This window comes from Macrobrachium nipponense, chromosome 2 (genome assembly GCF_015104395.2).
Source record: "Macrobrachium nipponense isolate FS-2020 chromosome 2, ASM1510439v2, whole genome shotgun sequence".
Lineage (NCBI taxonomy): Eukaryota > Metazoa > Arthropoda > Malacostraca > Decapoda > Palaemonidae > Macrobrachium > Macrobrachium nipponense.
Window position 1 is genome coordinate 125,739,762 of NC_087201.1, and position 15,739 is coordinate 125,755,500.

The 15,739-nt window shown below is 47.3% G+C and overlaps 1 protein-coding gene across 7 annotated transcripts in view; it reads right to left on the minus strand.

The window, feature by feature from the left end:
* The window catches only part of LOC135220974 (methylated-DNA--protein-cysteine methyltransferase-like), a 60,109-nt gene that overhangs the window by 39,077 nt on the left and 5,293 nt on the right, over nucleotides 1–15,739 (minus strand). For 6 of the 7 annotated variants that reach the window (XM_064258657.1, XM_064258655.1, XM_064258659.1 and 3 more), the window contains exon 2: nucleotides 3,980–4,153. The exons of the other annotated variant lie outside the window; for it this stretch is intronic. In XM_064258657.1, the coding sequence (XP_064114727.1) occupies nucleotides 3,980–4,134 (155 nt within the window). In that variant the 5' untranslated portion in view covers nucleotides 4,135–4,153. The remainder of the gene's footprint in view (nucleotides 1–3,979; nucleotides 4,154–15,739) is intronic. 7 annotated transcript variants of the gene reach the window in all.

Here is a 15,739-nt window from a genome sequence, read left to right on the forward strand (position 1 = left end):
ATGCTTCCTATACTTCCTCCCCCACACCATACCAGCCACCAAAAGAGGACCTAAGGTACTGCAATTATTAAAAACGGTCTCAACATCACATAATGAGTCACAAGTATAGGCCTACTTTTCCAATATATGTAGATTGGAGAATGGAGGATAAGCAGAGATTAAATTTAAAAGCAAGAGATGTCACTACAGCTCTAACTTCATGACCTCTAACCTTCAGAATAGGCAAAATCTCCTCTCCCATTTGAGAGTGTGCTTTCTGTATGAAGTCCCGTACGAAGAACGAAATGGCATTTTTCGTCATGGGACAAGAAGGGTCTTTTACTGAACACCATAAATTATTAGACATACCTCTGATATTATCCATCCTGTCCAGATAAAACTTAATTGACCTCACTGGGCTAAGAAATCTCTCTTCCTCTTCTACACTCACTAAATGAGTCAGATTTCTTATAAAAAAGAGCGAGGCTAAGGATTAGCCGGGTTCTCATTCTTAGCGATAAAACCTAAAGTGTAGAACATAAGGCATCTCTGTTAGAGACGCCAATTCTCTTATCAATAGCCTGAATTTCACTTACCCTCTTGGGTGTAGCTAAGGCTGCTAGGGAAGAGGGTTTTCCTGGTTAAATTTCTTAATGAAGCAGATGCAAGTTATTATGTTTAGAAGTGTTGAACGATCTTATTAGATCTGATATGTCTTGATTTGAAGATAGGTCCATGCCCCTGTGTCTAATGACTAAGCTTAACATTGCCCTGTAACCTTTAATCATGGACAATGACAAGCCCCTCTACATCCTCAGATATAATAAGAAATCAGGAATCTTAGTCACAGATGTTTTAGAAGAAATAACTCTATTTCTTTCACACCAATTGTGGAAAATAGACCATTTCTTTTGGTAGACACTGGTTGATGATTAACGCCTGCACTTTGAAATATTGTCTGTGGCCGCCCTTGAAAAACCCTTTGGGGGGTTGCTTTATGGTTTGAATCCTGTCAAGCTAGAAGCCTGCTCTTTTGAGGATGCAGCCTTGGAAAGTCGACCAAGAGGCTTATCAGGTCTGGAAAACACCCTTCCCTCAATGGCCAAAACAGTCATATCAGAATCACTGAGGCATTCTTGCGTAACTGATACTTGTTGATAACCTCTCCATCATCCCAAAGGGAGGGAAGGCATACAGCTCTTGTCTGATCAGTTCAGTCCAATAGCATCACATCTGTTGCCCATGCTGATGGGTCTGGGATTGGAGAGCAGTGAAGGGGGATACAATGATTTTTGGAGGTTACAAATAAATCCAGAATCAGTCTTCCCCACAACCTCCACAGGTCTAACCAGACTTGTGAGTCTAAGGTCCACTCTGTAGGAATTACTTGGTTGCAGCGACTAATTGATCTGCAAGCAAATTCAGTCTGCCTTGCACAAACCTTGTAACAATCTGATTTAGCTTGGCCTAAAGAAGAATATCCATCATTGCCTCGCATAGAGAGGAGTGAGTTCCCCTGTTTGTTGATATATGATAGGGCAGTTGTGTTGTCCGAATGAACAGCTACGACTTTGTTTCAGACTTCCAGGGCATAGGCTTGCAAACCTAGACTGATTTCCTTTAGTTCCTTCATATTTCTGTGCCATAACCTTTGTTCCAGCAACCATTCTCCTGAGACTTCCAAATCTCCCAGCAGAGGTCCCCAACACAAATTGCATGAGTGCATAAAAGTTCAGCTCTGGGTTCAGAGGGAAGAGAGACTTCCCTTTGAGCAACCTGCTTCTGGATCTCCACCAAAGGAGATGTTTCTTGATTTCTTTGAGAATTAGAAAGACGAAGGAGTCCAGGTCCTTCTTTTGATTCAAACTGTCTCAGAGAAAAAACTGCAGGACTCTCATATGCAGTCTTCCTAGACAAACTGCTTGATGGAAGCCAACATCCCTAATAAGCTCATCCTTTCGTTGGCCGATCATTCTAGAAGGGAGACGAATCTGTCTAGTACTGTATGAAGGCAGGATTCTACTCTCTTTGGGGCTGGAAAAGCCTGAAAAAGATGAGAATTCAGTATCGTTCCTAAATAAACTATCTTGTGTGTGGGAATCAGTTGCAACTCTTGATAATTGATCAGCAGTCCTAAGTTGTGGGCTAAAAGAAGAGTCTTGTGAAAGTCATCCATACAGCTTTCTATTGTCCATAAATCCGTGAATGAAGAAGCCAATCATCCAAATAAAGGGCAATGTTGACTCCTGTCAGATGGAGCCAACTTGCTAGAGGAGCAATTACCCTGCTAAATCTTTGAGGGACCGTTGTCAGGTCGAAGCAGAGATCTCAGAATTGATACACTGGTTCTGGAATACAAATCTGAGATACTTCCTCAATCTTGGATGTATGGGGACATGGAAGTAGGCATCTTGCATATCTATGGAGACCATCCCGTCCCCTTGACGAATGAATGCAAGACTAGAACAATTCATCTCCATCCAGAATTTTGTCTTTGAAACAAAGATATTCAGAGCACTGCTGACATCTAATACTGGTCTCCATCCTCCTGAAGACTTCGGGACCATGAATAAACGATTGTAAAAGCCTTACAACTCCAGAACTGTAACTCTTTCTATTGCCTCCTTTTGCAGAAGGGCAGAAACTTCTGCAAGAGCTAAAAATTTCTCCAATCCTAGAGAATATTCCATCAATATGATGTTTCTTGACTAATGGCAGATATTCTTCAAAGGAAATAGAGTAACCATTCTTTAGGACCTCTATCACCCATTACTCTGCTCCTCTTCTGCTCCACTCCTCCCAAAAATGTAGGAGTCTGGTTCCTGCCTTTGCACGGGGAACACCTTCACTTTTTGGGGGAGGTTTGGATGTCGACTTCTTGATAACCTACGAGGAGAATCAAATATTCGATCTTGGTCTGAATTGAAACCTTTGTCTAACCCCTCGAAAGGGCAACCATTGCACAGGGGAAGAAGCTTTAGCACTCAGTCGAAACCTTCCTAGGACGTTTAGAAGAATATGCCAATAAGTCCCGAGTTGACTTCTTTTGCAAGTCAGAAGCGATACCAGTTACCACTTCTTGCAGAAAAAGGATATCATGAACTAATGGGGAAAACAAAAGTGCCAAGTTCTGCACTAAAATAACTTTAGCAGCCGAGAAAGCAGGCCTGCGGGAAAACTCAAAAAGTCAAGAAAAGTCCCCTTGGGCAGAAGCAGATGCATCCAGAGAGGGGGGGCTTCTCCAGTGGCATAATATGAGTGTCTTCTCTTCAATAAGCCCAAAGGAGGGGAACAAAAGGCAGCCTTTCTCTTGCTTTCATTTGTCCGCTAACCAGTACTAGTCTATTTCGCTCAGGGCCTTCCTTGCTGAAGTAGATAGCACCATCTTGGGCAGTTTAACTGTGTATCCAAGAATAAACTGCTCATCTGGAAGGCAGAAGCAGGAGAAGACGGTGCTGCTGGAGTGAAGAACGATGGGAAGCTCTTCAAAAAGAAACGAAAAAGGGAAGCATAAGCAGTTAGAGGTAAAGCCTCATCTGGATCCTTATCCTCTTCTTCTGCTGAAGAAACTGGCAACAAATTAGCCTCTACTGCACTAGAGAAAATAGTAGGTTTGAGAAAACCTAAAATGGCATCCAAAAGCTGTTGTACACAAGCAGGCACCAAAGATGAAAGCAGATAACATAAATCAGTTGAAGAGCAAGTTTACCAATACGTAATCAAATGGGAAAGATGAAAGTTAAGGCGAAATGAGGACTCCCTGCCATACAGATGTAAAAATAGGGATACTTTTAATCACATGCAGTTTAACACTTGAGTATCACTTCGGAACAGGCATAATAAATTAACAGGTATGTAGAGTAATTCATGCATGTGCAAAGTTTAATGGCACTATTCTCATACATTAGAATATACACATTAATGATTTTATCATCAAGGTACTTGAATGCTGTTCCATTGCTGAATACTGAAAAGGAAAAATTAGTTTGAAAGCACTTACAATCCATTTGGTGCAAAGTTTTCATCAGAAAGACTGCTATCCAACCCCATTTCATGAAGACCAACAGAGCAAGATGACACCTTTATGGTCCCAACTGGGGATGAAAACTGGCAAAACTCCAAAGGTAGTTTGCAAATATTCTTTGCCATGGGCATGATTTAAAAAACACTTCACCTGGTGAGAAATAGAAAAAAAGACATTAAATATGGCATTGAGACACATCTATTCTATGTCAGTGTACAGCCCACGGGATAAGATTTCAAAATCAGTCAGCTGATCATTATCAGACCAACTTCACAATAAAAATGACAAATTTTCTATGACAATTTGTATTTTTCATCGCTACAAACCTGAGGTCTTAACAATAAGATCATTTCTAGCACCTAGCTGGATTCGGTTAAAATGCAGATGAAAGCAAGGAATCTTGTGATATCTGGCACGCACGCGTAGCTCGGGTGAAGAGTGGTCAAGGACCACGCAACTACGCCAGTGCATCAGTCTTTACCAACTCAGGATGTCTTAACAAACAGAGGGGCGGCTAGGGGTGGGCAGTACACATAATGTTAAGACCTCAGGTTTGTAGCTATGAAAAATACAAATTGTCTTAGAAAATTTGTCATTTGTTCATATGCGAACAAACATGATATTGTTAAACTACAATAAAGTTTTGTACATACTTACCTGGCAGATATATACTTAGCTATAGTCTCCGACGTTCCCGACAGAATTTCAAATCTCGCGGCACACGCGACAGGTAGGTCAGGTGGTCTACCTTACCCGCCGCTGGGTGGCGGATGTACGAACCACTCCCGTAAGCTTGTCAGATTTTTCTCTTCCACCTGTCTCCTGAGGGGAGGCTGGGTGGGCCATTAATCGTATATATCTGCCAGGTAAGTATGTACAAAACTTTATTGTAGTTTAACAATATCATTTTGTACATGAACTTCCCTGACAGATATATACTTAGCTGATTGGCACCCTTGGTGGAGGGTAAGAGACAGCTCAATAATACAGGTAAGACGGGAAACAACTAATGTTGTAGGATATAAAAACCTTGGTTCTCACCTTTTCAGGATGAAGACTTCATAGATACTATCTCTGAGTCTGCATTGCCTGGAGAGCTACAGCTAGGACGTGACCTGATGCTGAAAGACTCTCGGATCTACCACTGGGATATGTGATCCCCTATTGTGGTAGAATCCAAGTCGGATGCTGTTAGAGGGACCTTGTCCGCTTACCTAACAGATCCTTACCACTACCTCTGCAAGGAGCCAAAACCCACCAGACCACCTAACCAAAATACAAAGGGTTAATATTACGACAAAAAGAGGTGCCTCCTGCAACCTCTTTCAGACAACCAAAAACAACAATATAAAATATAGGGTAACATATAAAAAATTTACACAGGATAAGTTTCAGCTCCCTGCCCAGCACCGAATCCGCCGATACGAAAGGACCCAAGGCGAAGCATTTATCATATGTGATTTTTACATCACGTAGGTAGTGGTTTGCGAAAACCGATTGGCATCTCCAAAAAGTCGCCTCCATCAAGTTCCGCACAGACATATTTTTTCTGAATGCAAGCGAAGTTGCGATGGCTCTCACCTCGTGAGCTTTCACTTTCAGTAGTCTAAAATGATCTTCCTTACAGGCAACAGTGCCTCTGTAATAAGGCTTCTCAGAAAAAAGGAAAGAGCATTCTTCGACATGGGCCGAGTGGGGTCCTTTACGGAGCACCAAAGCACATCTTGATTAGCCTTAAGTTGTTCCTTCCTCTTAAGGAAATACTTCATAATTCTCATAGGGCAAAGAGTTCTTTCAGGCTCTTCCCCTACTAGAAAGATAAACTACGAACTTCAAAGCTCCTGGGCCAAGGGCGTGATGGGTTTTTCATTCTTTGCCAGGAAACTTGGAAGAAATGAACACACCATAGAATCTTCCTTAAACCCTACATTGCCCTCAATAGCTTGGAGCTCACTCACTCTCTTAGCTGTAGCTAGGGCCCAAAGGAAGATAGCCTTCTTCGTCAAATCCTTGAAAGAGGCTAAGCCAGGAGGTTCGAATCTAGACGATCCAAGGAATTGTAGGACTACGTCTAGATTCAGTTCGGTACTACATGAGGACGCTTAATGGTTTCAAATGATCTAATAAGATCATGCAGGTCCTTATCATCGGATATATTTAAGCCTCTATGCCGAAATACCGCCGCCAACATACTGCGGTATCCCTTAATAGTTGACACAACCAGATGACATTCTTCTTTGAGGAAAATAAGGAAATCCGCAATTTGGGTCACAGAGGTACTGGAAGAGGAAATGTTCTTCCTCTTGCACCAACGTCTGAAGACATCCCACTTTGACTGGTATACACGCAAGGTGGAAGGTCTCCTCGCTCTTGCGATTGCTTTTTAGCAGATGTTGCTGAAAAGCCTTTCGCTCTGACCAAACTTTGGACAGTCTGAAACCAGTCAGACTGAGAGCGAGGAGATTTTTGTGCGGTACATGTCGAAGTGGGGTTGTCTGAGTAGATCGCTCCTTAGCGGAGCGATTCTTGGAAGGTCCACCAACCATTCCAGTACCTCTGTGAACCATTCTTGGGCCGGCCAAAAGGGAGCGATTAAGGTCATTCTCGTTGAATCGGACTCTACGAACTTCTTGATGGTTTAGCCCCAGGATCTTGAAGGGGGGGTAAACGCGTAGACGTCGAGTCCGTTGCAGTCTAGAAGAAGAGCATCTATTGCTACTCTGCCTCTGGATCTGATATCGGAGAGCAGTAAGGATCCAGCCTCTTGTTCTTTGACGTGGCAAAGAGGTCTATGTGTGGCCTGCCCCATAACTTCCACAGGCTCTGGCATACATCCAGATGAAGGGTCCACTCTGGGGTGGGAAGGACCTGATCTTTCCTGCTGAGGAGATCTGCTTTACTTATATTCCATTTCTCCCTGCACGAACCTGGTGAGAAGCTTGATTCCTCTTTCTTCTGCCCACAGAAGAAGGTCTCTTGCTGTCTCGTACAGGGAGAAGGAATGCGTCCCCCCGTTTCCTGATGTATGCCAGAGCTGTAGTGTTGTCCGCGTTGACCTGCACTACCGATCTTCTGACTTTGGGCTCGAAAGCCTTCAGAGCCAACCACACAGCCATCAACTCCTTTCTGTTGATGTGCCAGGCTACCTGGTCCCCCACCCAGGTACCTGACACTTCGCTGGTTCCCAGAGTTGCACCCCACCCCATGTCCGACGCGTCGGAGAACAACACCAGGTTGGGGGTCTGTGATTGAAGAGACAGTCCCTTCGCAAAGAGGTTGGATCTGTCCACCATAAGAGATGTTTCTTGATTGTCTGGGATAACGACAGGAGAACGTCAAATCCTGAGAACGACGACTCCAATTCCGATGAAGAAAGAAAGTTGGAGTGGTCTCAGGTGCAACCTTTCCTAGGGAAACGAATTGCTCCAGAGAGGAGAGCGTCCCCAGCAGACTCTCCACTCCCTCACTGTGCATACTTCTTTCCCTAAGAAGGTTTGTTACTCTCTCGAATCCTCGGGCCATCCATTTCCTGCGAGGGAAAAGCCCGAAAACTCAGAGAGTTCATCTGTATCCCGAGATACACACACTCTTGCTCGGGAATTAGTGATGACTTCTTGAAATTGACGAGAAGTCCCAAAGCCTTCGTCAATTCTAAAGTTACTTGTAAGTCCTTCAAACAACGATCTTCTGAATTGGCCCTTATTAGCCAATCGTCGAGGTACATGGATATCCTCACCCCTTTCAAATGAAGCCATTGAGCCACATTCCTCAAAATCCCCGTGAACACTTGAGGGGCCGTCGAGAGGCCGAAACACAGAGCCCTGACCTGAAAAATTTTCCCCCCCACCCCCCATCATGAATCTGAGAAACTTCCTCGAGGAAGGATGGATCGGTACGTGGAAGTAAGCGTCCTGTAAATCCAAGGAAACCATCCAGTCCCCTGGACGAAGTGCTGCCAGCACTGATGAAGGCGTTTCCATCGTGAACTTCTTCTTTTCTACGAAGAAGTTCAGGGCGCTTACATCCAACACCGGTCTCCATCCCCCTGAGGACTTCGGAACTAGGAAAAGGCGGTTGTAGAAGCCCGATGAATGATGGTCTGTCACTAGTTCGATAGCCCCCTTCTCCAGCATCTGATCTACTGCTAGATGGAGAGCTTGATTCATGATGGGGTCTCTGTACCTGGCCGTCAGTTCCCTTGGGATGGCCGTCAAGGGAGGTCTTTCGACGAAAGGGATGAGGTAACCTCTCCTCAAAATAGAAAGGGTCCAAGGATCCGCCCCTTTTTGGGCCCAGACTTCTGCAAACTCTAAGAGTCTGGCGCCCACCGTTGATTGAAGGACTTGCAAGTTATTTGGGGCTTTAACAGACTTGGCGAAAGTCTTACCCCTTCTTGAAGGTCTACGACCTCTAAACGTAGAGGTTCTTGATGAAGATGCCCCTCGAAAGGGTTCTCGAACACTTGCCTTTTCCTTCTTAGCCTTGGTAGGGAAGGAAGGGCGAGGTTTTCTTGCCGACTGTGCCAAAAGGTCCTGGGTGGCTTTGGCCGAAAGTGACCTCGAAATGTCCTGCACTCGATGTTTCGGGAACAACTGAGTAGACAGAGGAGCAAACAGCAAAGAAGACCTCTGAGCATGGGAGACCGACTTCGTTAAGAAGGAACAATAAACCGACCTCTTCTTCACGATCCCGGCCCCATAAAGGGAGGCGATTTCACTCGCTCCGTCTCTTACCGACTTGTCCATACAAGACAAAACACACATAAGATCTTCTGGCGAAATTGACTCTGGCACTTCAATTTTCTTGGCTAGGACTCCCAACGACCAATCAAGGAAGTTAAATACTTCTAGCACTCTAAACATACCTTTGAGCAAATGATCCAATTCATTCATTGCCCAAGTCGTCTTAGCAGAGTTAAGGGCAGTTCTCCTTGTCGAATCTACCAGTGCCGAAAAATCCGAATCAGCCGAAGACGGTAGACCCAATCCTAAGGGCTCTCCTGTTTCGTACCAGAAACCAGCGCGTCCTGATAACTTCGAAGGAGGAGGAAAAGCGAACATCGTTTTCCCCGCTTCTTCTTTGGAAGCCATCCAGGAACCAAAACTCCTCAGTGCCTTCTTCATAGAAAGAGTTGGCTTCATCCTCACACAAGAAGAACTCTTCGCTGTCTTCACCGTTGAAAAAGTGAGTGAGGAGAAGGAGGAGCCGTAGGCGTAAGGGAATCCCCAAAAACTTGTAAAAGTAGCTCTGTAAGCTTCTTGTAAGAAGAGACAGCAGCAGAAGTGTTCGGTTCCTCATCCGAACCTTCTAGGACGTCTTCTCGAGGCGAGCGCGGAAGATCCTTATGTGACGAAGGGATCCTAGCAGGAGTTGAGCGAGAGGTTGGAGAACGCCCTCTCTTAGAAGAGTTCACATCCACTGGAGAACGATGAGAAGATCTGGGAAGTCTACGATGAGACTCCCTCTTCGAGGTATACGGAATCTCAGCCGAAGGAGAGGTAGGGCTCCTACTCCGAGAATCCTCGGAAACATCCACAGGGCGCTTACGAGGAGGCGAGCGCCTACTATACTCTATGCGCCTATCCTGAGGCGAGCGGCTGCCAGGAGAAGAGCGCCTATCGAGAGCAGAGCGCTTGCGCGGCTCTCCATACCTGTCCAGTTGCGTACGATCAACGGAAGTCCGACTGGAAGGCGAAATGCGCCTACTAGGAGAAGGCTGCTTGTGAGACTCTTGACGTCTAACAAGAGGGTAAACATTCAGGAGAAGGGCGCTTCAAAACTAACGAGCGCCTACTTGGAGAAGGGCGCTTCCGGGATTCCTGGTGCCTACCAAGAGACAAACGGTCAGGAGAAGTGCGCCTAGAAGCGGGAGAGCGCCTACACGGAGAAGGGCGCTTGAAAGACTCTTGTTGTTCTGCCCCTAGGAGAATAATCAGGAGTATGACGCCTTAAAAGAGACGAGCGCCTACTAGGAGATCTATGTGCAGTAGGCTCTTGGCGCCTACCTTGCGGGGAGCGGCTAACAGTAGGCCGTCTATCATGCACGCGACTCCTACCAGCCTCTAGATGCCTGTCAGGAGAGAAGTCACGATCCGACACTCGAGGAGAGTGACATCTGGAAGAAGAACGCCTACTTGTATAAGGGCGCCTTCTAGAATCTTGAGGCTGCTGAGGAGAAGTTTCACGCGAGGGAGTTGAAGAAATCGCGTGATGAGCAGGTGCAGTGCGCTTACCGGAAGCGGAATCCAATCTGGAGAAAAAACTTCTTTCTCCCTAGAGCGTCCTACCGATGTTTGGCGTCTTGAAATCGAAAGAGAAAGCCAGGCGAAGCGAGGGCCCTTCACCTTAATGAACCCGAGAGCGCGAGCGAGGGCGCTCACTCGAGCGAGGGCGCTCACGCGAGCCCCCACCTTCATACGAAACCTCCCCATATGAAGGAGAACGATCCTCTGAAGAGCGGCGCCTAGATCTCTTGATCGGAAGAGAAACGTCCTTCTTCCTACGTGATCTAACTGCTAGAGAGTCTGCTAGCGCCGTGATCTGAGCTTGAAGTCCCGCGAGTACTCTCGTAGGAGAATCTTCTTGTTCTTCCTCGGAAGCAGGCGCCGAGCGCGGAGCGCGAAGAAGAAGAACGATCACAGGATTTCTTGGGTTTCTTCGCCTCCACCGACGATTCTTCCGGGAAAACCTCCGGACTAGAAAGCCAAAGGACTGCAGGGAGCCTTCCAAGCCCTCTTCAACGGGCGCGACGCATCCGGGGAGGTTCCAACCTCTCTTCGGAGAGGGAGACGACGAAGAGGAGAAGCATTGGCGTAGGAGCTCCTTCTTGTAGCGATCCGAGGCAGCCTGGGAGCGTACTTCAGGATCTGCCGAGGGGACGCCTGACCGGTGGGGGCTCTCCCTAGCCCTCCTGCGGCTTTCGACTTTCCTACTCCACTGGAACTGGGAGTCTGGAAGAGGTCTAGGCCTAGAGGCACTAAGGAGCCGGTCAGACGCACCCTCCACAACACTGGGGACACTGCACTGATCACTAACACTCTCCTTACCTTCCAACTGACGAATCTTCTGATCCATAGAACGATTCTTGGCTTTCAGAGCTGCCGCCTCCGAAGGCGAATCTTCGGCTTCGGTGCGGGGAGCCGGGGCTGCAACTTGGGAAGAAGGTTCTAATTCTACGTTAGTACTATTAGGATCCACATCCAACTCAATCATTCTAGATCTGCTAGAACTTCTAGAGGAAGCCTTACGCACTCTATCACGTTCCAACTTCCTAACATAAGAAGAGAGAGCCTTATATTCTTCTTCATTCAATCCCTTACATTCATTACAAGGGTTAGCAAAAGCACATTCATTCCCCCTGCATTTCATGCAAACCGTGTGGGGGTCTACCGAAGCTTTCGGCAACCTCACCTTACACCCTTCATTCACGCAAACCCTAAACAAAACCGAAGTTTTAACTACCGATTCTAGATCAGACATCGTTAAAGAAAATCAAACTCAAAATCAAACCGGTCCACAATCAGCGTATGCCAAGCCAAACAAAGCGAATACGTCACCAAAAGAAGTCCAAATTAACTCCAGGCAAGCGAGAATCGAAAAACTATCGAGAGGAACCGACAACAGTTGTTATCGTTCCCGCGACAGAGAAAAATCTGACAAGCTTACGGGAGTGGTTCGTACATCCGCCACCCAGCGGCGGGTAAGGTAGACCACCTGACCTACCTGTCACGTGTGCCGCGAGATTTGAAATTCTGTCGGGAACGTCGGAGACTATAGCTAAGTATATCTGTCAGGGAAGTTCATGTACAAACTTCGGTCTTAACAATAGGATAGACTCATACTTGGAGGGAGGTACAAGACATCCTAGACTGGCTGGGGGCCTACCCACCAGTCCAGCTTCCAGAAGAAATGACTTCTGGAGAGGGACTGAAGCCTGTTGAGAAGCTAGATAAATTGATATCTAACCACTCAGACCCTGAGTGACATACAATGATAAATGGGAACACCATTGTATAGGGAACCAAAGAGGAACTTTGACTGTTCAATAGCAAACCAATACACCAGGGTTTGTATTACTCCCAACCCCTCCTTGCCAAGGAGTAGAGCATATGCTACTGCATAGAGGGTATGATATTTGTATATTACACGACCACACTATTAGTATGACTACCTTACTCACCTGTATCAGACCAGTCCAGCGAATGACGTGTCTATTCCTTAAACCGCCCAATGGAAGAAGGAAAGGTATAAGAGAAAGAAGAAGACCAACCAACTCACTCATTCTCTCATCCACACAATCATCTTAGGTAAGATACAAAAGTGCCCTGTTAAGGGCAACTATGAGTTACACAACCTGTTGGGCAGCCACCACAGGACCCAGGGAAAACGAGTCCGCAGATCTGTGGGCAACATCCTTAAGATAGAAAGAGGTGAATGTGGACTGGCATAACCAAGTACCAGCGCTCAGCACTCTATGTACAGCCAAGTTCTTTTTGAAAGCCAGAGAGGGACCAATACCCCTAACGTCTTGCACTGTAGCCTGCACAGACATGACGGTGGAATCATCAAGAGTCAAGCATGCCTTTCTGATGGCTTCCCAAAAAGTCTGCGGCAGCCTGGTCTAAGGTGTCGAGTCATTTTAAGATAGTAACGCAGGGCCCGGACAGGGCACAACAAAAGGACAAATTCGAAGGACACCGACCCCAACCCCTGGTGTGCTTCACCTCATAACTCTGATTGTGGAGCTCTCCTACCCTCTTGGAAGATGGCAAAGCAGAAGGAAAACAAACTGTCTTGAGCATCGATTCCTGTCAGATGAGCGACGCAAGGGCTCATATGGACTCTTAGTGAAGCTCTTGAGAAACAAGGAAACATCCCTCGTCGGAGGCTTGAGCTCTCTAGGAGAACTCGACTGCTCAAACCCCTAAACTAGCAAATAAAGTTCCCAGGCAGAGGAGATATCGATACCTTTAAGGCGTAACACCAAACTCAGGGCCGCCCTGTAGCCTCTAATGGCAGAAACAGACAAACGTTTCTCATCTCTGAGGAAGGTTAAAAAGTCTGCTATTCACTGAATAGAGGTTGCGAGTGGAGAAAAACCCTGTTTAAGACACCAATCACAGTAGATTGCCCAACCGCCTTGGTAAACCGCGGAGGTCGACTTTCTAAGATTGCTGGACATATGCCCAGCTGTTCTCTGGAAAAGAAAAAAGCCTCTCGCTTGGAGGAGATACTTGATAGCCTCCAACCGTGAAGAGACAGAGATTCTACTGACTGGTGGAACCTTTCCACATGGGGCTGACACAGATCTGGGAACCATTGTGCCTGAGGTCACAGAGGGGCTTCCAAAGTCAACCTGAGACACTGTGAACTCATTAGCCTATTCAGAACTCGACGGATCAAAAAAAACGGAGGGAAGGCATACACCTCCAGGTTGTCCCAGGGATGTTGGAATGCGTCCTCTGCCAATGCTAAAGGATATGGGACCACTGAACAGAATATCTCCAGTTTCCTGTTGAAGCGAGTCGCAAAAAGGTCCAGCATGGATCTCCCCCAAACCCGGAAAATCTTGTCTGCTACCACTTGATGAAGGGACCACTCTGTGCCTAGGATCTGATCCCAACGACTGAGTTTGTCTGCGACCACTTTCTGTTTGCCTGGGATGTACCTGGCTGAGAGCTCTACTAAATTGCTGACCAGCCACTGGTGAACCTAGACTGTCAAGGCATGAAGTTGACGAGAAACCAGGCCTCCCTGTTTGTTCACATAGGCTACCACCATGATGTTGTCCGACATGAGAACGACAGAATGACCTTCTACCTTCTCCCGAAACTCCTTCAGACCCAGGAAGGCTGCCTTCAACTCCAGGACATTGATATGTCCTCCAAACTCCAAACGCCTGAAGCGAAGAGGCCACCTAAATGAAACCCCCAACCTGCGAGGAAGGCATCTGAGAACAGAAGGAAGTCCGGTGGAAGAGAACGCAGAGGGACATCCTTCGAAAGATTCTGGTCGTCCAACCACCAACGAAGGTCTTCTCTCACTTCCAGAGACAGAGGAACCATTAACAGGGGTGAGTCCCCCGCAAGAGACCAGAATTTTCCCAGTCTCCATTGCAGAGACCGAAGATGCAGAGACCATAGATGAAGACACCCATGAGGGACCAGCTTCTCCAGGGAAGACAACACTCCAAGAAGAACCTGCCACTGATGAGCTGACTGATGTGGTTCCAAGAATCTGTGTGGCACCACCCGCAACTTCTCCAATCTCTGATCCGATGGAAAAACCTTTGCCACTGTCGTATCATGACTATGCCCAGGTAGAGAATCCTTTGACTGGGTATGAGGTTCAACTTTTCTTGGTTGACTACGATGCCCAGTTCCAGACAGAACCAAAGTAGATGATCCCTGGAAACTGCCAAGACTAATCAATTGTCAAGGTACCTCAGCAAACGGATCCCCTGAGCATGGGCCCAACTTGACAAGAGAGAGAAGACCCTTGTAAACATTTGAGGGGCTGTCGTCAGCCCGAAGCACAAGACTTTAAACTCGAAGACCTTGTCCCCAAGAGAGAAGTGAAGGAACTTCCTGGACGTGGGATGAACAGGGATTTGGAAGTATGCGTCCCTTAAGTCTATCGACAGCATGAAGTCGCCTTCCCTCACAGCTGCCAACACCGAACGCGGGGTTTCCATCTTGAACCGTGTCTTCCTGATGAAGTTATTCAAGGTGGATAAGTCGATCACAGGCCTCCATCCTCCCGACGCCTTGGGCACCAAGAAGATGTGACTGTAAAACCCAGGAGATGGACGCACCACTTCCTCTATCGCATCCTTGTCCAGCATTCCGAAGAGCCAAGAACTTCAAAGAATCTGGAGGATATACCTTCCTGAGCTGCGGCTTGTCCGACAGAGGAGAAGAGAAGTCGAATGGCAGTAGGTACCCCACCCGAAGGACATCTACCACCCACTTCTCCACCCCATAACTCTGCCACTTGGCCCAATGGCCCGCCAGGCAACCAACCACCCGTGGCACAGGAGAGGGAGAGGCGCCTAACCTATCGATGGCCCCCTTTACCTCTGCCCCTGGGGCCCCTTCTTGGCTTAAAGGAACGGGAGCAAAAAGGACGTTGGTCCTCTGACCTAGTCACGGGACGAACGGGGAGGCCCTGCCAAACTCGAATTCCTCGACGGCCTACCAGGCGACGATCTCCTTGACTGCTGCTGGACAGGGGGAGGGGCAGGAGGAGGAGCTGGACGTCTCCAAGGACAAGACTCCGACTTAGACACGGCCTGGTGTACCAGTCTGTCTTTGGTGTCAGCCCGGTGCCGGTCTATCGCATTCTCGAGCTCAGATCTCCATTCCTCAATGCCAGCAAGGATTCCGTGTCAACTGATCTTTCCATCCTAAACAAAGCCGCGTCTCTTCTAATCAGAAGAAGGTTAGCCCATAAATTAGCACTGAGGTGAGCCATATATGAAAATGCCTTGCCCCCAGGCTGCAACAGGCTGGCAAGCGAGGATGCAATCACCAACCCTTTCGGGGACCTGTCAGAAGCTATCTTGGCAATGACCACAGACTAGTAGTCCAGCCAAGAAACCGTCTGCAACATGGAGGCCGCCGTAGATTCCAATGCTGAGGCATCTTGCGGAGACAAGGATGGAGCCACCGACCTCACTTGCTCCAAAGTCAATCCCAGCTTCAGGCGAATGACATCTGGGTTAAGATGGCGCAACAT